Here is a 26,316-nt window from a genome sequence, read left to right as displayed (position 1 = left end):
TTCATGTCAGTCGGGCTGTCATTGCGGGGTGGGGGGGGAATCAATTCTGCCTTGTATAATACAGTAATACCTAGCTTTTGTATAGCACTTTTTGCAATAGCATTTTGAATTCCATATTTCAGAGAATCAAGTAACTACAATTGTGAAAAGATGATTCTAAGAAGATGATAGACTGATGTGTTGTTTTTTAAAAAAGTGAACTTAACAGGTTTTGATATTTATTTGCATTGCAGTAGCTCCTATTTGCTACACACCATACTGTGGCTGTCCCAAAGACCTTACACTCTAAGTAACTGACCACCCAGATTAGGGTGACCAAATGTCCTGATTTTTGGGTCTTTTTCTTATTATATAGGCTCCTATTACCCCACCCACTCACTGTCCTGATTTTTCACACTTGCTGTCTGGTTACCCTAACCCAGATTCATATTGGCTTCCTGAAAGAAACTTCTAATCAACTTTCTGTAGAATTGTATTTTCCTAAGCTTAGCCCTCTAATTTTACCAAAAAATTTAGTTCTTGAATTTTGTTGCTGTGAGTTCTCTGCCCTGAGCTATTTTTGACACCTATATATAAACCTAAAATGATGTCAAGAGAATTGAAATGCTTTTCTGCATAACCTCAATGCAGAAATGAGTATGCAAGTGCTAGCGCTGCCTGCCTTCTCTGTAAACTGGATGCAATTCAACTACCGTAAATAGACAAATCTGGTTCAATCTTGTGAAGTAAAATTGATATAGTGGGATGACAGGCGAGAGCTTGGACTTTGCTTTTTAAAAGTGGTTAGCTAGACATCTCTTGGAACTAAACTTCTAGCTCAGTCTCTTACTCTTCTGATGTAGAAACATTGAGGTCTCCTTCAGGTAGGACTTTAGAAAGCTACTCCCTCTACTTTTCAAGGGGCTAGAGATCCTGTTGCTTTTATTTTGAGATTGGTCCAATATCCTTGACAAAAATCCCATGGATGCACTTGTGAAAGTTAGTTACCTCCCTCCTTTCTGTCCTAGATGACTGCTTACTCCACTGATATATTTCTGAAGCACTTTCGCTGCTTCAGAATGAAAGGCATTAAATTAGCTTCACAAAATCCTATGTGCCTGTTTCTCCGGTGGATTTTTTGTGGGAGAGGGGATGGAGGGTTGGGACTGAGTAAAATATTTGCCTTTCATAATGGCGAAGGGGTAGGTGAGTATATCTTGGGTGTGAATTAGTAGTTTTATAGCCTTGTAAGTCTGCAAAAAGGTAAAAACATTACATTGTGGTATGCCAGTATACAGAGGGGAAAACTTAACTGTAGGGCACAGTACTTTCCTTTTAAATACAAAAATAAATGTGAAGATTTGAGGCATTCCTGGGGATAGGTGTTCCGAAAATGAGTGCCAAGGCTAGTATGTTGTCCTGACCGGTACTAACGTGCCTTTCTCTTTGCAGTGTCTAATAAACCTTAAAAATAAATAAAACAGCTTTTGTCTGCCCTGTTTATGTGATAGCTGCTGCCTGAACGCATTTGTGGAAAGTGGGGTAGTAGGGCAGTTATGTCAGTATCAAGGGTGCAAAGAATGGTGCTTTCTCTTAAAGAGCAGTTGATTACCAGTGGTAAGGTTTGTACTGTTGCTTATGTCATCCATTTTGTCACAACCTCCACAGGAGTCCCATGCATATTTTTTCCTCATACTTTCTCTATTTACCTCTTCCCATACTTCCTGCCCCTTCCTCTTTAGTCCTATTCCCTCCCCGCTCTTGTGTGACTCGCTTTATGCCCCATATTTTGCTCTCCTATGGTATCTGTTCTCCCGCCCCCCCCCCCCCCCGCCGCTATGCTTCTGTTTCAGTGTTGTCCTGCATCTCATTGTGTCTCTGTTCCCCACCGGGTCAGTGCACACTAACAAGGGGGACACAGCAGCCTTTTTCTGAGAAGCCTGTGGTAACTAAAATGGGGGCGCCTTGTCACTTCCCATTCACCCAGCCAAGCGCAGGCTGCCTGAGGCAAGAGCTGATTGGCCCCTGAGCGCGGGAAAGCCGTTATCCACGGGTTTTCCCCAATGGAGCTGCAGGGGCTAGGCAGCCACCCGCCGCTGACTGGCTGAAATTTGCCGCAGTTGCCCCCCTCCTTCCCCCCTCTCTCCCCTTCAGCCTTGTGCGCAGCCGGCGCGCGGGGATTAAGCTTTGAAGTGGCGCGCGAGCTCTTCCCCCTCGGCTCCAACGGTCGCTCCCCAGCCCCTCTGCTTCGCGTCTCGCCCTTTTGCCCCACTGTGGCTCAATGATTTATTTTTGTAGGGGGAAGAGGGAGGAGGGGTGAAACTCCCGCCCAGTGCCACATATTCCACCTTTGAACCACCATTTGCTACATAATGTCTGAAAAATAAATTAATTCCTGTCAGCTGGTTAATATTTTTCAACCCAACCCCTCCCCCCCGCGAAAAGAAACACCCACCCACAAATCCTGAACTTTCTCCTCAAATCTTGACTGAAAATGTGATTTTTGTAGTGGGCGAGAGAGCTCAAGGATTGTTTTAAATAATCATTTCCCTCATAGTTTTAAAAGTTGTTTAATTTGTCAGTTGCTGCCCAAATAAACATCAAAATAAGGCAAATTCCATCAAGTACACAATTTACAAAATATCCTCACCACCCCAGATCCTCTCTCTAGGATTGATTTTGTTGCTGGTCTGCTGGGAGATTCTGAGGCCAATTAGGCCATTGCTCCACCTTTCCTCTCAATAAATACTGGCAAGATGTCATAACTCCCTCAGAGGCACAATTGGGCACTATGGCTTTTATCCTCCATGGGACAGGAACCCTATTCTGGTTTCTCTTACTTGCTAGCTGTTTTAATCTTACCCCAGGTAATATTTCACTCATGGGGTATATTTTAAATTCTGATACAAATAACTGCTGAACCATCACTGCTGCCAATCTCACACCCACAAAAATTATGAGATTGTCTTGAAAATCATGGTTTTAAAAAAGAAAATAAGAATTCTGTTTGTTTGTTTTTTTGTTTTCTGGTGCTGTAGACTTTATTGGTAATGTTTTCAATCTTTTCTCTGCAACTGTGAGAGCTAAAAACATACTCTTTTAAAGACAGAAGCTGAGATTCTCATGTAATCACATTAATTCAGGAGCTGGGGCTTTAAGAAAAGCGGCAATTATTGTGAGATTTGTGATAAAGTTGTGAGAACTGGCAACCCTAAAAGCCCCCATTTCCTTACAAGTAAGATGGGTAGCACGTTTTGAGCTTGTCAGCAACCAGTTTGGAGGAGAGGTGGTTAAAAGAAAATGGGATATATATACCTGGTGTTGCTAAACGCGAGTCATGAGTCAGGCCACAAAATAATAATGAAATTGGTTTTAAAATAGTTTACAAATAAAACAATGTTGGTTCCTTTTATTTGCCTGCTGGTTTCCGTGCATTTGGGATGTACTCGGATCACATTTTCAATTTTTTCTCTAGCAATAAGGGCTAGAAACTTTAAATGAAGGTTGAGGTTCTTCACTAATCAAATGCCTCCAAGAAATGGGGCTTTAAAAAAAATATTATGAAAGGAGGACCCTGGGCAAAAGCAGGGTCATAAGTGGCTGGAAAAGCAGAGGGCAGGCTCATTCTGTTTATGGAGCCTAATCTGACTTCCTTTAATGATAGACTCTCATTGATTTAAATGAGAGTTTAATTGGGCCCTTGGAGATAGGGTAGCTCAGCAAAGAATTGCCTTCCATTTGGTCCTGCTGTTTGAGGTGGTTAGTGTTGCTACCCTGATCCTTCAGCGGAACGTGAGGGATGGGGGAATTGAATGAGGACTTGCCTCTTGTGCTGGTCTCAGGATAGATGGTTGCTGTCTGGTCCAGGCCTGCTGCCAACAGGGGAGGTGGGGAATAAGTGAGTTCTGCTGCTGAAAGAAGAGATTGGGCAAGTCTGTAAGTTAGAAATCCTGGCAGGGCTCCTAGCAATTGCTTGGAATTAAGTTCCTGCGTCAAGAGCAAAACATCTATCAAATTACATGTATCCTATGATTGCAATTTGTCATATGGCTAATACAATTCAATGTTCCATTTATATTAAAATACACAAAAAGGTACGTAAATTCATAAGAATGGGAATGGCTCCAGTTCGCTAGTAGGTTAGACTAAAGTGGCTGGGGAGGGAGTTGTGAGAGTGCTGCAGTTCACATGGATCCAATACCCTACTTAACCACAAGAATGGAGCAATCTGGCACAGTAGAGAGAGATGACACCATGTTGTATGCATAGGTTCATGATCTGCATTTGTTGCTCAGTGGCCCATCCCCTAAAAAACTGGGATTTTATTGTGTTGTAGCCTTAACTTTCTAGGGCTGATGATTTTGCCTGGACAAAGAAATATTTAAACCATAGCATATGTTAAGCTTCAGTTTTGGACTTTCCACCTTGACCATATCCCTTTTTAAAAAATAACTGAGATGAGGAAACCCTATCCTCATGCCTCTTAACTCGCCTGCCAAAAATGAGGGAAGATCCAAAAATAAACTTAATGGACACCAGGACAAATCAAAAGAAAACCACATATTACATAAAAGCTGTCAACTTCTGGCATTGGGGCAAGGGAGCCTATCCCAGAAAATGAAATGGATTCCGATTACATATTTATTTTTGTGTTGGAGAGAAGAGTTACTTTTGCCAGTTTTATGTGGTGCTTTAAAACAATATACGTGATGTGTTCTAGTATTTACTAGTTCTTTCAACAGTAAAGATAAATTCAGATTAAAAATGTGCATTTATGCATTGCTGACATGTGGGTAGCAAAATGAAAGTTACTTGAATCCCACTCTGTGAAACACTGTCTGACAGCTCACATGTAGAATAGAAGGGTAAGTGGGAGAGGGCCTGTCTCCTGCCATTTAGAGATTAGGAATCTAATTTTTCTGCAGTACACAGATCATATGAGAGTGGAATGTGGGCGGGAAAGATAGGAGGCAGAGAATATTTTGAATGAGATGGGAATAAAAGTGTTTAGAAAAGGATTGGGAAGGGAAAAGAATGGTATGGTAGTGCATTTGAACACAATAATAAAAAAGGAACCAGATTGGAAGCAAAATCAAGAGAGTGGTAGAAATGGAACAGATCTAGTGGATAAGGGGGAGACAACCTGAGTGAGGGGTGAGAATTTAACATGGAAACAAGAGCTGAGTAGGGAAAGAAGGAAACAAATAAGAAGGTCAGGAGATCGGTAGACAATGTCAATGCATAGAGTAACCAAAAAGAAGGCATGAGAAAGTGACAATACAGACTGGATGGAAAGAAAGAAATAGAGAAGGGTAACACAAAATTGGGGCAGATCAGAGGGGAGAGTTAATTCAACAGAGAGAGGGAAGGAAAAAATAAAACTGTACTGAGCACTCAAGAATAATTTGTTTGAATTTAGAGTAACTGTTGTGAATACTTAGGCACAGTTCTGTCCTCAGTTACCCAAGTGCATCTCCCATTACATGCATTCTCCTCCATCCTCCCAGTGTGTCTGCTCCAGTCTTGCAAGCAGGAAAGACTTCTGCTTTGCAAAGAAACACTAACTAAATAAACAAGTAGGAGATATCCACCTTTGGAAAATGGTGTTTTCTTTTGGATAAAAGAGGAACAAAATAAATTTTGAAAATTTTCTGCTAAAAGGATAGGATTAAGTAGGGTTGCCAACTTTCCAATTGCAGAAAACCGAACACCCCTGCCCCACCCCCTACTCCACCTCTTCTCCAAGGCCCCACCCCCGCTCACTCAATCTCCCTGCCCTCCCTCGCTCGCTCTCCTCCATCCTCGCTCATTTTCACTGGGCTGGGCAGAGGGTTAGGGTGCGGGAGGGGGTGAGGACTCCAGGGTGGGGTAGAAATGAGGGGTTTGGAGTGTGAGAGGGGCTCCAGACTGGGGCAGGGGGATAGGGTGTAGGAGGGTGTACGGGCTCTGGGCTGGGGGTGTGATCTCTTGTGTGGGTATGGGGCTCGGGCTGAGGGATTCAGATTGTGGGAGGGAGTTTGGGTGCAGGAGGGGGCTCCGAGCTGGGGCCAAGGGGTTCAGAGTGTGGAAGGGGGCTCAGGGCTAGGGCAAGAGGTAGGGGTTCGGGAGGGGGTGCAGGGTGCAGGCTCTGGGAGAGAGTTTGAGTGTCGGAGGGGACTCAGGGCTGGGGCAGGGTGTTGTGGTGCAGGAGGGGATTTGGGGTACGGGCTCCGGGCGGCGCTTACCTCAGGCAGCTCCCAGAAGTGGCCGGCATTCTCCTCTGCCTCCTAGGCAGAGGCGCAGCCAGGGGGCTCTGCGTGCTGGCCCCATCTGCAGACACTGCCCCCACAGCTGTCATTGGCTGTGATTTCGGGCCAATGGGAGCTGTGGGGACGGCACTTGGGGCAGGGACAGCACACGGAGCTCCCGTGGCCGCACCTCTGCCTAGGAGATGGAGGGAAATGCTGGCCGCTTCCGGGAGCCACATGGAGCCAGGGTAGGCAGGGAGCCTGCCTTAGTCCTGCTGCACTGCCTACCGGACTTTTAACGGCTCATTCAGTGGTGCTGACCGGAGCTTCCAGAATCCCTTTTCAACCAGGCACTCCGGTTGAAAACTGGATGCCTGGCAACCCTAGGATTAAAACATCAAAGACACATGAAAGTATTTAAGGCCACCTAAATGACAGTAAATTACACAATTGGAAAATTGTAAAATTAAAGGGAAGATTCCATGTTTCTGAAAATTAATTTTATGACATTGATTATACAATTTAATATATAATAAAATGGAGACTGGATTCAAAATCTACAACTGCTGAGAGATTGTATGTTCTAATTAACAAAGGATGGAAAATGTTTAAGCATCAAAAGAAAGTATTTGGAAAGAGTATCAAGTAAGATTTCTTACGAATAGCCTTCTAAACTATGCAACTTTCCCTTCTCTCTCAGGTCGCAAGATTGCATACCAGGTAAAATCTTTATTATTAGGAAGAATATATTAAAACGTGGTTGTAATCAGAGAAGTGACTATTAAAAACCGGCACCTTCGTACTCTAAATTTCGGCTTCTTGTGTACCTTCAATTTCTATCTGTTTACTTAATGGACACAAACAAATTTTAAATACTGTTAGCACTGCAGAACCAATACAGTTTTATTTGAAAGAGCTGTGTGCATTGTCGACAGAATCGTCAGTTAAATTCTGAGTTTAGGATCTTTTGTACTAGTTAGTGATGATGTAAGGAGGCAGTAATAATGCAATTGGATTTTCAGGTCACAGTGCTGGTTATAGAAAAATCATTTTGATATATGTACTGACCATACTGGATCTGGTCATGCTTGAGGGAGAGTTACATATGGGACACCACAATGTGATTTTTAGAGTCAATTTTTTTATTATAACAGCATTTTTAAGGTTTATTTTCCCTATGTAAAGAAAGTGATTAAGCAAATCCTTAACCAAATGCCATGCTTCAGATGAACTTTGTTTTGCTGAAAGTGTCTTTTTTATTATCTTAAATTTTAAAAAGTTTAAAAACAAAAGTTTGTTCCTGAATAGAGACCCAGTGTTTTCAGCTGTTGTAAACCTTTAAACAACTATAAGCCCTGCTATATATAAGTACTTGATAGCACAGCTGAGTTGTCTAGTCTTTTGGAAAGAAACTCAAAGGTTTAGGCAAGCTTGTGTGTAGACTGAGTTCTGTGATGCACTTTGTGAGCAAGAATGATGGAAAGCTTTCCCCATTTTTCAGACTCCACTGAAACTGATGGGGTTTCATGATGGATGAATTTAACCTAGCATCTAGATAGTATTCTGAAGCACTTTACACTTTTATTATAGCACTTCATTTAAGTTAATTGATAGATTCACTCACATTTTATAATAATGACCTTAGGTTTATATTATAACTCTTATGTATTTTGAATTTAAAATACTTATAAAATTCACACTATCACAAGTAAGTCAGTGACAACTTCTTTCATCAGAAAGAACCCAAGATACTTTAAAAATGGAGACTGGCATACAAATTGTATTCAGGGATTACTTCATCGACTGTTGAAATTCAGCCAGTGTTGAGCAGCATGCAACAATAATACTTAAACTTAGTAAAGGAAGTGGAAAATGTCTTCTAAAAATGAAACTGGAAAGGAGAGTTTAGGTAGGCAGAATGGGAGCATCTGTATTAGAATTTATTCAGGACATCAGGGTTAACATGATTTAGCAGAATAATCATGGGATCTTTAACAACAGTAAATTGCTAAGAACTTATTTTACACCTTCTGCATATTTTGCAGTACAGTGCTCTACAACAGAGCATTTGATTAAGCACTTACTCTAAAGAAAGAATACCAGATATTTAAAGACTAATATTACTTCCAGAAGGTTCCTTAGGATTCTCACATCCAAATTCTGGCTCAGTTCATCCTGGCTTTTACTATGATTCTGTCAGATCTCACAATGACTATTGAATTTAGACTTTTGATAGCGTAGGTGCTGGAACTAGGGGTGTTGTGGGTGCTACAGCATCCCCTGGCTTGAAGCGGTTTCCATTATATGTAGGGTTTACAGTTTGGTTCAATGGCTCTCAGCACCCTCACTATAAAAATTGTTCCAGCACCCCAGTTTGATAGTTGTATTTACATTTTCTTTGAGTGAAACAAACACATTCACTACTGCCTTTAGAAGTGTAAACACAGTATTTCCTGAATCACTTATGTTTTTTAAAGGTCAGATTAACACAGATTGACAGCTTTAAAACTGATTCAATGAAGTCAAGAAGATCTAAACCTGATATTATCATAATGCCAAAGGAATCAGGTAAAAGTAGATCATATTGTTTTTGTCTGAGACTATTATTTGAATATTTAACGCACTGAAGACTAAAATTGATAGGAATGTCTAAATCTCTTTTTATGTGTTTTATCTGTATAAGCACTCTTATTAAGGATAATGCTGTATTGTGTTAGCTTTTTTGTTTTGTTTATTCTATTAATGATTGCTTGGAACTTTGATGCTTCTTAATTAAAGGGATTAATTAATTAAATAGCACAGACTAGCTCCAAACATAGTGCTATTCAAGTTTGGGGCTTCTCTTGTTCTGAGTAGCGACTGTTTGTTCTGTGGTGATTCTGAGATGTGGCTAAGGATCAGTTTAGGCTTCTTAATTATATTAAATTACAAAACTGTGTTTTGGTGAATTGATTCAGGACTCCTGAAACCTAGATACTGTTTGGCACCATAGTTATGAAGTTAAAATTCTTTGAATATTAGCCTTACAACCTTCTTGATGTCTTGAGATATTCTGGGCTTTGTGGGAGCCCAGCACAAATTAGAGCAGTCTCATTTATGCTAGAGATCTAGCCTGGCACAGAGCAGCTCCACTGTAAATAAAGAGGGCAGTACTGTTCAGAAATAGAACTCTAGTTTAGAAACATTATTACATACACTTGTTAATAGAGTAATCTCAGTGTGAATATAAGCACTGTTACTTAAGAAGTGAAAGGTTGCAAAGACAAATTGTCCCCTGCAGATACTGCCTCATTCTGAGCAAACTGTACCTACTTATGATAGAGCTCTTAGTAGTTCTCAGAGTAACAGCCGTGTTAGTCTGTATTCGCAAAAAGAAAAGGAGTACTTGTGGCACCTTAGAGACTAACCAATTTATTTGAGCATGAGCTTTCGTGAGCTACAGCTCACTTCATCGGATGCATACCGTGGAAACTGCAGCAGACTTTATATATACACAGAGAATATGAAACAATACCTCCTCCCACCCCACTGTCCTGCTGGTAATAGCTTATCTAAAGTGATCATCAGGTGGGCCATTTCCAGCACAAATCCAGGTTTTCTCACCCTCCACCCCCCCACACAAATTCACTCTCCTGCTGGTGATAGCCCATCCAAAGTGACAACTCTTTACACAATGTACATGATAATCAAGTCAGGCTATTTCCTGCACAAATCCAGGTTCTCTCACATCCCCCCCACCCCCATACACACACAAACTCACTCTCCTGCTGGTAATAGCTCATCCAAACTGACCACTCTCCAAGTTTAAATCCAAGTTAAACTACATGCTACAAGGGGCCACAGCAATGGTTCCCTCAACCCACCCAGCAATATTGTTAACCTATCCAACTATACTCTCAGCCCAGCAGAAGCAGCTGTTCTATCTCGGGGCCTCTCCTTCTGCCCCTCCACCCCCACGAACATGATACAGTTCTGGGGTGACCTAGAATCCTATTTTCGACGTCTCCGACTCAAGGAATATTTCCAAAATACCTCTGAACAGCATACTAATCCACAGAGGTCTCCCTACCAACACTACAGAAAGAGGGATTCTAGATGGACTCCTCCTGAAGGTCGAAACAGCAGACTGGACTTCTACATAGAGTGCTTCCGCCGACGTGCACGGGCTGAAATTGTGGAAAAGCAGCATCACTTGCCCCATAACCTCAGCCATGCGGAACGCAATGCCATCCACAGCCTCAGAAACAACTCTGACATCATAATCAAAAAGGCTGACAAAGGAGGTGCTGTTGTCATCATGAATAGGTCGGAATATGAACAAGAGGCTGCTCGGCAGCTCTCCAACACGAGTTTCTACAAGCCATTACCCTATGATCCCACTGAGAGTTACCAAAAGCAACTACAGCATTTGCTCAAGAAACTTCCTGAAAAAGCACAAGATCAAATCCGCACAGACACACCCCTGGAACCCCGACCTGGGATATTCTATCTACTACCCAAGATCCATAAACCTGGAAATCCTGGGCGCCCCATCATCTCAGGCATTGGCACCCTGACAGCAGGATTGTCTGGCTATGTAGACTCCCTCCTCAGGCCCTACGCTACCAGCACTCCCAGCTACCTTCGAGACACCACTGACTTCCTGAGGAAACTTCAATCCATCGGTGATCTTCCTGATAACACCATCCTGGCTACTATGGATGTAGAAGCCCTCTACACCAACATTCCACACAAAGATGGACTACAAGCCGTCAAGAACACTATCCCCGATAATGTCACGGCTAACCTGGTGGCTGAACTTTGTGACTTTGTCCTTACCCATAACTATTTCACATTTGGGGACAATGTATACCTTCAGATCAGCGGCACTGCTATGGGTACCCGCATGGCCCCACAGTATGCCAACATTTTTATGGCTGATTTAGAACAACGCTTCCTCAGCTCTCGTCCCCTAAAGCCCCTACTCTACTTGCGCTATATTGATGACACCTTCATAATCTGGACCCATGGAAAAGAAGCCCTTGAGGAATTCCACCATGATTTCAACAATTTCCATCCCACCACCAACCTCAGCCTGGTCCAGTCCACACAAGAGATCCACTTCCTGGACACTACAGTGCTAATAAACAATGGTCACATAAACACCACCCTATACCGGAAACCTACTGACCGCTATTCCTACCTGCATGCCTCCAGCTTTCACCCTGACCACACCACACGATCCATTCTCTACAGCCAAGCTCTGCGATACAACCGCATTTGCTGCAACCCCTCAGACAGAGACAAACACCTACAAGATCTCTGTCAAGCTTTCTTACAACTACAATACCCACCTGCAGAAGTAAAGAAACAGATTGATAGAGCCAGAAGAGTTCCCAGAAGTTACCTACTACAGGACAGGCCTAACAAAGAAAATAACAGAACGCCACTAGCCGTCACCTTCAGCCCCCAACTAAAACCCCTCCAACGCATTATTAAGGATCTACAACCTATCCTAAAGGATGACCCAACACTCTCACAAATCTTGGGAGACAGGCCAGTCCTTGCCTACAGACAGCCCCGCAACCTGAAGCAAATACTCACCAACAACCACATACCACACAACAGAACCACTAACCCAGGAACTTATCCTTGCAACAAAGCCCGTTGCCAATTGTGCCCACATATCTATTCAGGGGACACCATCACAGGGCCTAATAACATCAGCCACACTATCAGAGGCTCGTTCACCTGCACATCCACCAATGTGATATATGCCATCATGTGCCAGCAATGCCCCTCTGCCATGTACATTGGTCAAACTGGACAGTCTCTACGTAAAAGAATAAATGGACACAAATCAGATGTCAAGAATTATAACATTCATAAACCAGTCAGAGAACACTTCAATCTCTCTGGTCACGCAATCACAGACATGAAGGTCGCTATCTTAAAACAAAAAAACTTCAAATCCAGACTCCAGCGAGAAACTGCTGAATTGGAATTCATTTGCAAATTGGATACTATTAATTTAGGCTTAAATAGAGACTGGGAGTGGCTAAGTCATTATGCAAGGTAGCCTGTTTCCTCTTGTTTTTTCCTACCCCCCCCCCCCCGATGTTCTGGTTTAACTTGGATTTAAACTTGGAGAGTGGTCAGTTTGGATGAGCTATTACCAGCAGGAGAGTGAGTTTGTGTGTGTATGGGGGTGGGGGAGGATGTGAGAAAACCTGGATTTGTGCAGGAAATAGCCCGACTTGATTATCATGCACATTGTGTAAAGAGTTGTCACTTTGGATGGGCTATCACCAGCAGGAGAGTGAATTTGTTGGGGTGGGTGGAGGGTGAGAAAACCTGGATTTGTGCTGGAAATGGCCCACCTGATGATCACTTTAGATAAGCTATTACCAGCAGGACAGTGGGGTGGGAGGAGGTATTGTTTCATATTCTCTGTGTATATATAAAGTCTGCTGCAGTTTCCACGGTATGCATCCGATGAAGTGAGCTGAAGCTCACGAAAGCTCATGCTCAAATAAATTGGTGAGTCTCTAAGGTGCCACAAGTACTCCTTTTCTTAGTAGTTCTGTCTCTCTTACACTGTGGCAATACTTGTATAACTCATCAGGCCAATAAAGTATTACTGAATTGAAATAAAATTAATTGAATTGATTTTGGTTGCCTGTCTGTGTGATTGGGGCATTACAAATACTAATGGAGGGGAAGTGCAAAAATAAGAGTGAGGTAAGCCTTCTGACAGGAGGAGATGGAACAGCTAGGGAAGATGCCAAGGACAACCAGGGGGTATGAAGGCTGGAGTTCTGGAGGCCCTGCTGTGACTTCTTATCCTTAGTCTGTAAATCCAGAATGCAGCTTTTATCTAATACAGTCTAAGTTGGCTTCATTGCAGTAAAATGCCTTTGCTATCTGTAGTAAACAAAATGCCTTCTTTACATTATCATAAAATGCATTCATCATCAAATGTGTTTGTTGTCAATACCGTGGCATAAATGGAAGTAGTTATGGAATAAGCTGTACTTTATTGTGTAAATGTTAAATTAAACACATATCCTATAATAATTAGTTTTATGTTTCTAATTTCTAGCAATATTAAACCAGAGGGGCACAAAGAAATGTTATAAAATCAGTATACACTAAAAAAAATATATTTTTAAATGCTTCTAATTTTATTAAACCTATTCAATGGAACCACTTAAAGCTTTCACAAAAAGTTAAATATTTGATCCCTTTAAAAAGCACTGTGAGTTTGGGAACTAATATATTTTTTCCTACAGAACTGATTAAATAAATTCACATTTTAACTATATTTTTCAAGACTTCTTTTACTATGGAGTCACGACTAGCAACTCCATAATATATATAAAATGAGGTTAAGGTACCTAATTGACTCTGCATGATTCTGAACCCCTTTGTAATGTCCAGGCAGAGTCCTCCATTTTAAAACATATGAAATGTTCAGAAGTATTCTAAACAAATATACTTTATCAAATAATTTCCAAAAATGAATGTATACTCAAGCTATTGTTTGTTTGATATGTTTAGGTCATCCCTATGACAGGTTTTTTTTTTTATGATAACTTATTTCAATAGAGGGGGAATTATTGACATCACATATGCACCAGAGCAATGAAGAAGTTAATGAAATGATGTCAAAGATTCTGGGAGATTTGGAACCAACGGAAGTAATACCTAGGAAACAGTTACCTTTGAAGGTAAGAATGGAAAGTTAGATACAATTACCGAATACAATGTAAAGACTGATCATTCCATTACTTGGACCAAGCATAGAGGACACATTGTGGCTGATTTCCCCCATTTTGTGCAGATGAGGGTTAAGGGTGTGTGAGTAGGGAGGTATAGGCCATGGGCGGTGGGTATAACAGGCCAGGAAGCCACTGCCGCAGGACACTGGAGTGGGGCTCCTCGGCCCAGTCCAGGGCTGTAGCTGCTCAGGCCGGCCTGGGGATCCTCTGGTGGTGGGGGTGGGGAAGGGTGGCTTGGGGTTCCAGCTGGCCCAGGGCTTCTCTGGCCGCAAGGGGAGAGGGGAGGGCCAGAGGGCTCAAGGCTCTTGCCGCAGAGAGCGGGGTCTCATGCGGATGGGGCAGGGCTGCAGGACTAGATGACCTTCAGGGGTCCCTTCCAACCCCGATATTCTATGATTCTATGTATAAATGACTACACAACCATCAATGTGAAGAATCAGTATGTATATATTAAATTTGGTCTGTAGCTTGCAGACTGCTTATTTGATTAAGATAGGCCTCCCCTTGCATTTTTAAATCAACATTATGTGTTTTCTTAAAGCATTTGAACAAAAAATACCCCAAAACACTTCAGAAACGAGGCAATCGTATGTTTACCTTAACAAAACATTTTTTGGAATTTACCTTAACAAAAACAAAACAAAAAAGCATAATTAAGCTGTGGTACTCATTACCACAAGCTATCATTGTGGCTAAGAGTATAGCAGGATTCAAAAAAGGAATAGGGACATTTACATGAATAATGAGAACATCTACAGTTACATAAGTTAAGATTTTTTTGGTTTGATTATAAACCTTCATGCTTCAGATTATAAACTGACCACTAATTTATGGATGTCAGGAAGCTGCCTCTCCTGTTATTCCTAACCTTCCAGTTATTCCAAACTGTTCATTGTGGGATTTCTTGTTCATTTCTCTGAAGCATCTGGTAACAACCACTGTCAAAGACAGGATACTGGACTAGATGGAACAGTCCAGTATGACAATTCCTAGGTGCCTTACAAATGTAAGTAGGTAGTCTATGACTTGCAGCAGATAAATAGATAGATCCGCTATCTAAATTACACACACATGTGCACTATGGAGCATACTAAAATTTATTATATATTTTTTCTTTTTTAGAATCTTCAGGAGATCATTGCTCAGAAAAAGCGAAATATTTATGTAGACGCTGATGTTTCACAGAAGATTAGGTGGGCTTCTGAAAAAAGGAGAAGAATACTTTTGGAAAAAAGGAGAAAAAGATTTATTTTCACAAAATCAATACTAAGGGCCACAAGAAATGACAGCTGGATTTCCAGAAAATACAATAAAACACAAATATGTATGATAAAAAACAAACAGACCAGTAAAGGCAAAATGCAGGAACAAGTTAGGAATATAAAGTTTAGAAATCAGAAACAAACTCATAAATGTGTCAGAAGATTATATTCCGGTGCTGGAAAAGCCAAAAACCAAAAAACATTAAAATATACTAAAAATATTAAGAACAGAAAAGCTAACTGGAGAAAAAAGAACTCAATAAGTAATGCCAAGAAGGAGCAAACGTTAGTACTGAAGGAAAGAAGAAAAAGAGAAATACACATACAAAAAAGAGTAAAGGATTTTAAAAATCCAGTAGTTCACGATAACTCATCCAATTATTTGTCAGTTTTTGTTACACCAGTTACTGTTCAGAGTAAATTATCAAAAAGACTAAGGAGAAACCTAATTGGTTTTAGAAGAAATACAAGAGAAACATCTTTGAATAATTTCTTGCAGAAATTTGGTGATTTTCTTAAATACTTTGCAAGACACAGAACAGTTGATAATGAAAAAGTTACAGGAATTGATATTAGTCTTAAAATAAAAAAATCCCCAAATAAGTCTCATGTTCCCATAGGAACACAAAAACCAAACATGAAAATTCTAATATTATCAAAAAGTACTGCTCAGCCTCCAGGAATACTGTCCTTCCCAAAACATATGGGAAGAGCTGAAAAGAAAAGAAAGATGTCACACATGAACTCTTGGAAAACTCCTCATTCTGTTTCTTTTAAAAAAATAAAGCATAATTCCGAGCATAAATTCAGACTCAAGACATTTAAAACAAATGAACAGAATAGTGTTTTAAAAACCAAAGGGAATAAAGAAACAGTAAAGCAGATAAAGAAAATAGAAAAGGGAATGGCAGAAAGACCTAGAGGCACAAAATTATAGCTTTTATTCGAAGGTTTAAAAGATAAACAGATGAAAAAAATCAGTTTCTAAAATTCACCACAAAATAGTAAATGTAGGATTGATTACTAGAAAATCCACAATTCACAGCAAATTTGGAAGTACCATAATGATGTCAACTCATTTTAAGAGACAGAAGACAAGTAATTGGCAGAGAAAAGAAACAAACACTGCTAGCCTAGTTACTCATTTGAAGCTGTCAGAAACAGTAAAACACATACCAAACAATCCTAACAGCAGATCAAAACAAATGCAACTTGGCCACATGCATGAACTGCTAAGAGAATATTTAAAGATATTCATTAGGATTTTACTACAGCAGATGCTGAAGCAGGCACAGGAAAATGTTAAACATTTGACCAAAACTTCTGCCAAAATCCCTTCAGAAACTCCTTAACACGCCTCAATTTAAAAAATTCAGGAATAAAAAAAAATTCCTGTGAAACATTGACTAAAATCTAAAAGTGTTGAGGTGAAAGAAATTCTCATATTGCAAATTGGGAGGAAAAAAGCATAGTTAAGCTTTATAAAAATATCTTCATCTCAGTTTCAGACTCTTGGAGAGAATGAAAAGAAACTTTGAAAAAGACGTGGATTTGAACTTTTTCTTTTCCTAGAAAAAATCATTAGTTTGTTTAATAAAAATTCTTCAAGCTAATGTTATTCAGCCAAAGTGAATTCAAGTATTTTACCACCAAAATAAAATATTAGAAGTTTGTTAGTATTTAGTGGTACTTTATTGAAATATGGCTTTGTTTAGCTAGACTTTTAAATTCATTTTCAAATATATTGATTCTCTATGTTCATTCACATGAGTTTGTTATATCAAGCATATACAGTAGCTGAAGTTACTTTGGATAAACAGTAAGCAAGTCCATTAAAATAACATTGCATAAGTGCAGACTCTAAAAGGGTTGATTGCCCTTTGGTCTCTATTCCAATATTTTCACTGGCATATGCTTGATTTTCTTTTTGTCTTTGTAACTTCTACACAGGTCAGTGGGCCAAATTCTGGCACTGCAAAATAGCCAGCCTCCAGAAAACCCACAGCCAGCAATAGGAGCACAGGGCAAAAGTTGGCTGTACTTATTCTGGTCTCTTACAGTCACAGTCAGAAAGTGGTTTCCCCACAGACTTTCCATGACTAGAGCTGCTGAAGGGGCTTTATATATGGTGTGATCTAATAGTCACGGGATATGATTGAGATGTCTATCCACATATTCTCACTGATGTGGTCATGCCTTCCACTCATAGCCCCTCTGCAAATTATTCCCATCTTGTCTAGAAATAGACTGTCAGAAGGAACTGTGTCTGGGGTTGATTTTGGCTGGAATACACTTTTACATTAATGCTAAACTTCAAGGGGCAATAAATGAAATAATTACTCTTAATATTAGCATAGTGAAATAATACTATATTAAGTCAAAGTACACAATCACATGCACAATGTTAATTCTTGAAATCAAGAGGGTCAATTAGTCCTCAGTGGATGGGCCACTTTAAAAAATGATGGGTCATACACTGAATATTCATTCAAATTTTCTTCCAAAGATAGTGTTGAATGGAATTCAACTTTAATGAATCATCTTACCAACATGCTGAGAACTTGATATCACAGAGCAGTTACTGGTCTTTGTTGAAAACACTATCCAATGTAATATAGCCTTTTAACACTAACCTATCAGGCCAGTCTGAGTTGTAAAGATCTGTGCTGGAATGACTTTCTTTGGGTTTTCCCCCATTTTTTTCTTCCTTTTTAAAAATTCTGCTTTAGAGGATAAAACCATAGCATATATAACAAGAAATGTATTGTGACTAACCTTAGACTAGTTTCAGACTTGGAGCTTTCATAGTTAGCTAATTAGAATTAATTTAATCTTTTAGTGCATATGTCATACACTCTACGGGACACTCTATACTGGTCAGGGTCGAACCATGATGTGGCTCTGAGGCAGTAATCTCCATGAAGATCCCGTTGTGGGGTATCACTATTTGTGTGGAGGGGCTGGGGAGACTATGGGCTCAGTGCACAAAGCTAGTGGTTCCCAGAGAATTAGTGATAGGCCCTGATCATCCGTTCAGAGGCCCAATGCCTATGAGCCCGTACTCTCAGCAGCTCCCCTCATAGTGTGGCTTAGAATCATAGAATATCAGGGTTGGAAGGGACCTCAGGAGGTCATCTAGTCCAACCCCCTGCTCAAAGCAGGACCAATCCCCAATTAGATCATCCCAGCCAGGGCTTTGTCAAGCCTGACCTTAAAAACTTCTAAGGAAGGAGATTCTACCACCTCCCTAGGTAACGCATTCCAGTGTTTCACCACCCTTCTAGTGAAAAAGTTTTTCCTAATATCCAGCCTAAACCTCCCCCACTGCAACTTGAGACCATTACTCCTTGTCCTGTCCTCTTCTACCACTGAGAATAGTCTAGAACCATCCTCTCTGGAACCACCTCTCAGGTAGTTGAAAGCAGCTATCAAATCCCCCCTCATTCTTCTCTTCTGCAGACTAAACAATCCCAGTTCCCTCAGCCTCTCCTCATAAGTCATGTGTTCCAGACCCCTAATCATTTTTGTTGCCCTTCGCTGGACTCTCTCCAGTTTATCCACATCCTTCTTGTAGTGTGGGGCCCAAAACTGGACACAGTACTCCAGATGAGGCCTCACCAATGTCGAATAGAGGGGGACGATCACGTCCCTCGATCTGCTCGCTATGCCCCTACTTATACATCCCAAAATGCCATTGGCCTTCTTGGCAACAAGGACACACTGCTGACTCATATCCAGCTTCTCGTCCACTGTCACCCCTAGGTCCTTTTCCGCAGAACTGCTGCCTAGCCAGTCAGTCCCTAGTCTGTAGCGGTGCATTGGGTTCTTCCGTCCTAAGTGCAGGACCCTGCACTTATCCTTATTGAACCTCATCAGATTTCTTTTGGCCCAATCCTCCAATTTGTCTAGGTCCCTCTGTATCCTATCCCTGCCCTCCAGCGTATCTACCACTCCTCCCAGTTTAGTATCATCCGCAAATTTGCTGAGAGTGCAATCCACACCATCCTCCAGATCATTTATGAAGATATTGAACAAAACCAGCCCCAGGACCGACCCCTGGGGCACTCCACTTGACACCGGCTGCCAACTTTATTGGGGCATCTCTACTACAGACCCACACTGGCCACAGTTTCCTCTTGAAATTCCATTGGAGCTTCACTGGGTGCAGAAAGGTACAATATTTGTGTCCTGCTCCTGGCCTGTCCACCCTGCCCTGTATTTTCTTTAGCAGTGTTAAAATAGATATTCTATATTATGTACAAACTTTCATATTTCCCTTGTTTATTTCAGTGTACCTTTTATCTTGCATGTTCCTTGTAAAATAATTCTTTATATCTTATATTGTATTTTCTACTGTACATTTATATTAAAATGTCTTTTATTATCCTTTAGAAAATATTTTATTGTATTGGTTGCAAAAGCCGACCATCTGCTATTTATAAAACATTCATATGTAAAGTTTCTCTATTTTAGTACAGTTAAGAAAATAGAGTGGCAAATGAAAAAATGTAACTAGGGGGAATATCTTGCCATTGATTTTTATGCAAAACCCATCACTAAGTTGAAGAAAAGTTCTGCATGCAAGATGGTGGGCAGGATGGTATAATAATAAATATTTTTCTTGTTCAGAATGCTTTATAAACATCAACCCTCGTAATACGTAGGTCAATAAACATTGCAAACATTATTTTACAGAAGGGAAATATTAAGTAGACTTGCCCAAGTGGATGAGAAAATTTACAGAAAGCCACAGTAGAAGTAATTATCAAGGCAGGGATTGGAAATCAGAAAGTCCTGGCCCCAGGCCTCTGTTCCCATCATTAAACCACACCTCTTTGACAGCTGATATTATTACATATGTTGCTTAATAGTGTAAATTGTTATTAAAGGCCCAATCCTGAATTTTTCACACAGGGAAAAGTTTCATTGAAGTCAAATTCAGCTTTCCTTCTCTAAGGAGTGCAGGATTGGATTGTAATACTGTTACAGTGATCACATTACACAGTGTTAACCAGAAGTCAAATGCCAAGAAAATGTATTGTTTTTTTCTAAAGGAGTTTAAGTGCTGTGAAATCAGTTCCTAATATCAAGACTCCAGTTATGTGATAGTAATTTCCAGTTTAGTACTTTCAATTATTTTTAATTGCATATCACAAAGAGCCATATTCTGTATAACAAGGTGTTTGACAGGTTTCAGAGTAACAGCCGTGTTAGTCTGTATTCGCAAAAAGAAAAGGAGTACTTGTGGCACCTTAGAGACTAACCAATTTATTTGAGCATGAGCTTTCGTGAGCTACAGCTCACTTCATCGGATGCATACCGTGGAAACTGGTGTTTGGCAGGATGTCTACCCCCTTTCCCTTGTGCCTTAAAACACAGCAATAGCTATCTGATTGGTGAGTAAGAGATTTAGTTATTTAAAATATGCACAAAAATACAGAATAAAGGGGAGATTTTCAAAAGCATATAGGGCATGTAGGCACCAACTTCCACCGAAAGTTAATAGAAGTTGGGCACCTAACTCCCACTTGTGCCTTTGAAAATCTCCCCCTATTCTAATCAAACCTTAGGCCAGATTTCCCCAGTGTAGAAAACCTGTGGAAGGGGGCCAAGAAAGAAGGAACATGAATGGTTTCTTGCCTTACTGGAACTTCCTGTCCATGGTTGTGAATCTTCTTCGAGTAGTGTCCCTATGGGTGCTGCGCTGTAGGTGTGGTAGTGTCCCTGTGCCTGGAATCGGAGCTCTTTGGTAGCAGTACCCGTTGTGCCATACATGCACTCCTCCCCATCTTGTGACATGAGTAGCATCTATATAGCGCTGTACAGTCCAAACACCCTCAGTTCCTTCTCAACCACCTTGGTCTAGGACAGTATTCTTAGCAGAGCCCTGCATATGTCTTTACTTCCCTTAGTAATACTGATTAGTAATAGTAATAGTGCTTTCATTACTATTTCCTAGTTAGTAGCTGTTTCCCTTAATTTTTTTCTTCCCTTTATCCCCTCATAAAACATTTTTTTCCTTTGGCTCTTTCCTCCCTGTTACTTCTAGATTAGTGTAGGTTTCCTTTTCTACACCCTTCCCTACCAGGAAGTTCTCCTTACCCAGTGCTATGCCCAGATCCCCCAGGTTTAAGAGGTGGTTCTGCTGTCATGAGGACATCTCAGTGAGTGATGGCCACTCACGGTGCATATGCTGATTGGCTGAGGGGCACATATCACAAATGTGTACCCACTGCCTCAAATTGAAGGCTCAGTCCAGACAGGACTGTGAATTGAGGCTAAAACTTTTACTAACGGAGAACTCATTGTGACCAGCCTCAGACCCTGGCCCCAATACCTTTCCTCTGCAGCAGGCACCATCGGTCTCCAGATAAACATACAAAAATTGATACTGTTGCCAGTACACCATCTAGAATTTATTGTGGACCTATTGGATGCTATAAAGGCCAAAGCCTTTTTCCCAGCTCACGGATTTTCCGCAATAACCAGTCTCATTTCCACCATGAGAACTAGCCCATCAATCTCTGCCAGGACTTGTCTACAGCTGTTTGGTCATATAGCAGTGGCCACATTCATGGTGAAACACGCCAGATTACACATTTGCTGCTTTCAGGGATGGCTACGCACAGTGTATGTATCCCACAGACAGGCTAAACAAACTGCTCTCAATATTGATTAAGATCAAGGACTCATTAGACTGGTGGACACAACCCCGAAATATCTATATGAGAGTCCCCATCCTCCAGCCAGCACAGTCCTTGATACTGATGACCGACGTCTCACTACTTGGTTGAAGAGAGCACATCTACAGACTCACACAGTACAGGGCAAGTTGTTCCCCTCAGAATCTGGATTGCACATCAACCTCCTAGAATTATGGGCAGTCCGCAATGCATGCCGACACTTTCTACCAGTAATCAGACAAAGGACTATAATAGTAATGATGGACAACCTCGCCTGCATGTTCTATATCAACAGACAGGGCAGAACAAGGTCCCAATCCCTATGTACAGAAGCTCTGAAATTGTGGAACTGGTGTATCCAACATCTCTGCCACTTACCTATCTGGACACCTGAACACCACGGCAGACTCAGTGAGCAGGGGGTTCTCACAAGAACATGAGTGGGAGATGAACACAAAACTCCTACAACACATATTCAATCACTGGGAATTCCCAAATATAGATCTGTTTGCTACTCCCAAAAAGGCCAGATGCCCATAGTTTTGCTCAAGAGCAGGTCTAGGTCACCAATCTCTGGTGGACACCTTCTTCATTACATGGGATTCACCCCTCCTCTATGCTTTCCCACCCTTTCCCCTACTATTTAGAGTGCCCCACAAGATACAAGTGGAAAGAGCCAGGGTCATCCTCATAGCCCCAACATGGCCATAACACATATGGTATCCTTACCTCTTGTGCATGGTGATCTGTCCACCGATCACCCTGCTGTCTACTCCACACCTCCTCTCTGAGGAGACAGGCCAGATTCTCCATCCTAGAACTTAGAACTTCTCCATCTGAAGGCTTGGCTCCCTCATGGTGCCAAGGTGATTGAACATGAGGGGGTGTCAAGGTTCCTTCCCCACTCTGAACTCTAGGGTACAGATGTGGGGACCTGCATGAAAACCTCCTAAGCTTACTTTCACCAGCTTAGGTTAAAACTTCCCCAAGGTACAAATTAATTTTATCCTTTGCCCCTGGATTTCCACTGTCACTACCAAACTTTAACTGGGTTTACTGAGAAACGTAGTTTGGACACGTCTTTCCCCCCAAAATCCTCCCAACCCTTGCACCCCACTTCCTGGGGAAGGTTTGGTAAAAATCCTCACCAATTTGCATAGGTGACCACAGACCCAAACCCTTGGATCTTAAAACAATGAAAAAGCATTCAGTTTTCTTACAAGAAGACTTTTAATAGAAGTAAAGGGATCACCTCTGTAAAATCAGGATGGTAGATACCTTACAGGGTAATTAGATTCAAAACATAGAGAATCCCTCTAGGCAAAACCTTAAGTTACAAAAAAGACACACAGACAGGAATAGTCATTCTATTCAGCACAGTTCTTTTCTCAGCCATTTAAAGAAATCATAATCTAACACGTACCTAGCTAGATTACTTACTAAAAGTTCTAAGACTCCATTCCTGTTCTGTCCCCGGCAAAAGCAGCATACAGACAGACCCAGACCCTTTGTTTTTCTCCCTCCTCCCAGCTTTTGAAAGTATCTTGTCTCCTCATTGGTCATTTTGGTCAGGTGCCAGCGAGGTTACCTTTAGCTTCTTAACCCTTTACAGGTGAGAGGATTTTTCCTCTGGCCAAAAGGGATTTTAAAGGGGTTTACCCTTCCCTTTATATTTATGACAGGGGGAAAGGAGTCCAGGAGAGCTGGCTGTATTTTAAAGAATCCTTATTGAGGTTACAGGGACAAACCATCCCGATGTGTAGAAAGAATAGTAAATATGGCAGGCAACCAGCTTGGCTTAACAGTGAAATCCTTGCTGATCTTAAACACAAAAAAGAAGCTTACAGGAAGTGGAAGATTGGACAAATGACCAGGGAAGAGTATAAAAATATTGCTCGGGCATGCAGGAATGAAATCAGGAAGGCCAAATCACACCTGGAGTTGCAGCTAGCAAGAGATGTTAAGAGTAACAAGAAGGGTTTCTTCAGGTATGTTAGCAACAAGAAGAAAGTCAAGGAAAGTGTGGGCCCCTTACTGAATGAGGGAGGCAACCTAGTGACAGAGGATGTGGAAAGAGCTAATGTACTCAGTGCTTTTTTTGCCTCTGTCTTCACGAACAAGGTCAGCTCCCAGACTACTGCACTGGGCAGCACAGCATGGGGAGGAAGTGACCAGCCCTCTGTGGAGAAAGAAGTGGTTTGGGACTATTTAGAAAAGCTGGATGAGCACAAGTCCATGGGGCCAGATGCGCTGCATCCGAGAGTGCTAAAGGAGTTGGCAGATCTGATTGCAGAGCCATTGGCCATTATCTTTGAAAACTCATGGCGATCGGGGGAGGTCCCAGACGACTGGAAAAAGGCTAATGTAGTGCCCATCTTTAAAAAAGGGAAGAAGGAGGATCCTGGGAACTACAGGCCAGTCAGCCACACCTCAGTCCCTGGAAAAATCATGGAGCAGGTCCTCAAGGAATCAATTCTGGAGCACTTAGAGGAGAGGAAAGTGATCAGGAACAGTCAGCATGGATTCACCAAGGGCAAGTCATGCCTGACTAATCTAATTGCCTTCTATGATGAGATAACGGGCTCTGTGGATGAGGGGAAAGCAGTGGACGTGTTGTTCCTTGACTTTAGCAAAGCTTTTGACATGGTCTCCCACAGTATTCTTGCCAGCAAGTTAAAGAAGTATGGGCTGGATGAATGGACTATAAGGTGGATAGAAAACTGGCTAGATTGTCGGGCTCAATGGGTAGTGATCCATGTCTAGTTGGCAGCCGGTATCGAGTGGAGTGCCCCAAGGGTCGGTCCTGGGGCCGGTTTTGTTCAATATCTTCATTAATGATCTGGAGGATGGTGCGGATTGCACCCTCAGCAAATTTGCAGATGACACTAAACTGGGAGGAGAGGTAGATACGCTGGAGGGTAGGGATAGGATACAGAGGGACCTAAACAAATTGGAGGATTGGGCCAAAAGAAATCTGATGAGGCTCAGCAAGGACAAGTGTAGAGTCTTGCACTTAGGACGGAAGAATCCCATGCACCGCTACAGACTAGGGACCGAATGGCTCGGCAGCAGTTCTGCAGAAAAGGACCTCGGGGTGACAGTGGACGAGAAGCTGGATATGAGTCAACAGTGTGCCGCCTCTACCAGCTCTACCATCCTCTGGATCATCAAGAGCTGCATAGGTACATTTATACATGGGAAGGGCATGCTGCAGAAGGGGAAACCATCCTCCTTTTGCATAATAAGGGAGGTGGGATCCACACACAGGAGGTCCTCTTCCTGTGCTGATCCATCTAGGGCAGTGGTTCCAAAACTGGGGTTTGTGAACCCCTGGGTGTTCATGAAATGTTACAGGGGTTTTCCGGGAAAAAATTCCCTAATGGCAGACAGAGCTGTCTCTAGGGACCACGGGCAGCGTGGGTCCAGCAGCCTGGAGCCCCTGGACTTCCAAGAGTTGCGCAGATCAAAGCAAACATATCTATCACACTGAGGAGATTTAAACTTCAAGACTCCTTATAAGAAATGGAAAGGGAGGCAGATATTTTTTGCTGTTCTTAAAATTAAATAGGCAGCTAGTATTGTTTTTATAATTATTATGAAGAACAAGTTTAAGCTTTGTTGTAACATGCAGTGTTTGTCTGCACTGCTCAAGACCTGAATGCTTGTGTAGGAGGAACTCTTTGGGTTGGCTTCTTAAATCCCTTCATGCTGTTTAACATCTGATGCTCCTTGATGAAACATAGGAGCCTTGCTTATAACAGGCTTATTCAAAGTGATACAAGCTACAAAAATGAGATCTTGGAAGAGTGTTGCCATTTTCATAATGTAATAAAAATACTGTAATGATAAATAATAATTAATAATAAATAGTGTGTAATAAGCATGTAATAAAAACAAATTTTATATTTCCAAGATCACTGCTTTTATAATTTATACTCAGGTAAAGGAGAAAATCCCTGGAAATATTCATTTTTAGGAGGGGGTTTGCGAGACTTGACATTTTAGTTAAAGGGATTCACAGGTTGTTAAAGCTTGGGAACCACTGATATAGGGTGATCCAGACCTTAATTTTTTTTATATGCTGTCAAGTTATGATGAATTTTTATTTTAATTCCTAACTCAAGATGTGATTTTGCATCTCCTGCACATCCAGTGCTCCCATTGAAGTTAACATAGGATTGGAGCTTTACATCATCTGTCCTGAAACATTTCAAGATTTTAGTGTTAAAGATAAATTAATGTGTTTGTGGTTTTCTCTCTTTGAAGCATGTGCTCCTTAAGATTAACAAAGCTTTATCTTATCATATAATGAGGATATTTCCATCTCTGTTGATGTATTTTGCCAGAGGTAACAAGGCTTGTTGTTACTGAAATCTCCAATATTAACATGTTACATAAATTAACA

General features: G+C 41.4%; 1 protein-coding gene across 1 annotated transcript; it reads left to right on the top strand.

Moving 5' to 3' along the window:
* Positions 1-847: 847 nt before the first annotated feature.
* On the top strand, positions 848-17,243 carry LOC311512781 (uncharacterized protein; the record flags this gene model as incomplete). The annotated part of the gene is made up of 6 exons (XM_084614152.1): positions 848-863; positions 6,907-6,926; positions 8,684-8,774; positions 13,794-13,915; positions 15,089-15,290; positions 17,179-17,243. Exons 3-6 carry the CDS (start codon positions 8,723-8,725, stop codon positions 17,241-17,243), a joined length of 441 nt encoding a protein of 146 aa, XP_084470278.1. The 5' UTR covers positions 848-863; positions 6,907-6,926; positions 8,684-8,722.
* Between the last annotated feature and the right edge of the window lie 9,073 nt (positions 17,244-26,316).

This window comes from Lepidochelys olivacea, assembly GCF_965140295.1.
Source record: "Lepidochelys olivacea isolate rLepOli2 genome assembly, chromosome: 24".
NCBI classification, from domain to species: Eukaryota; Metazoa; Chordata; order Testudines; family Cheloniidae; genus Lepidochelys; species Lepidochelys olivacea.
Note: the sequence above shows the minus strand (reverse complement) of the source record. Positions and strands in the feature narration are given on the sequence as shown.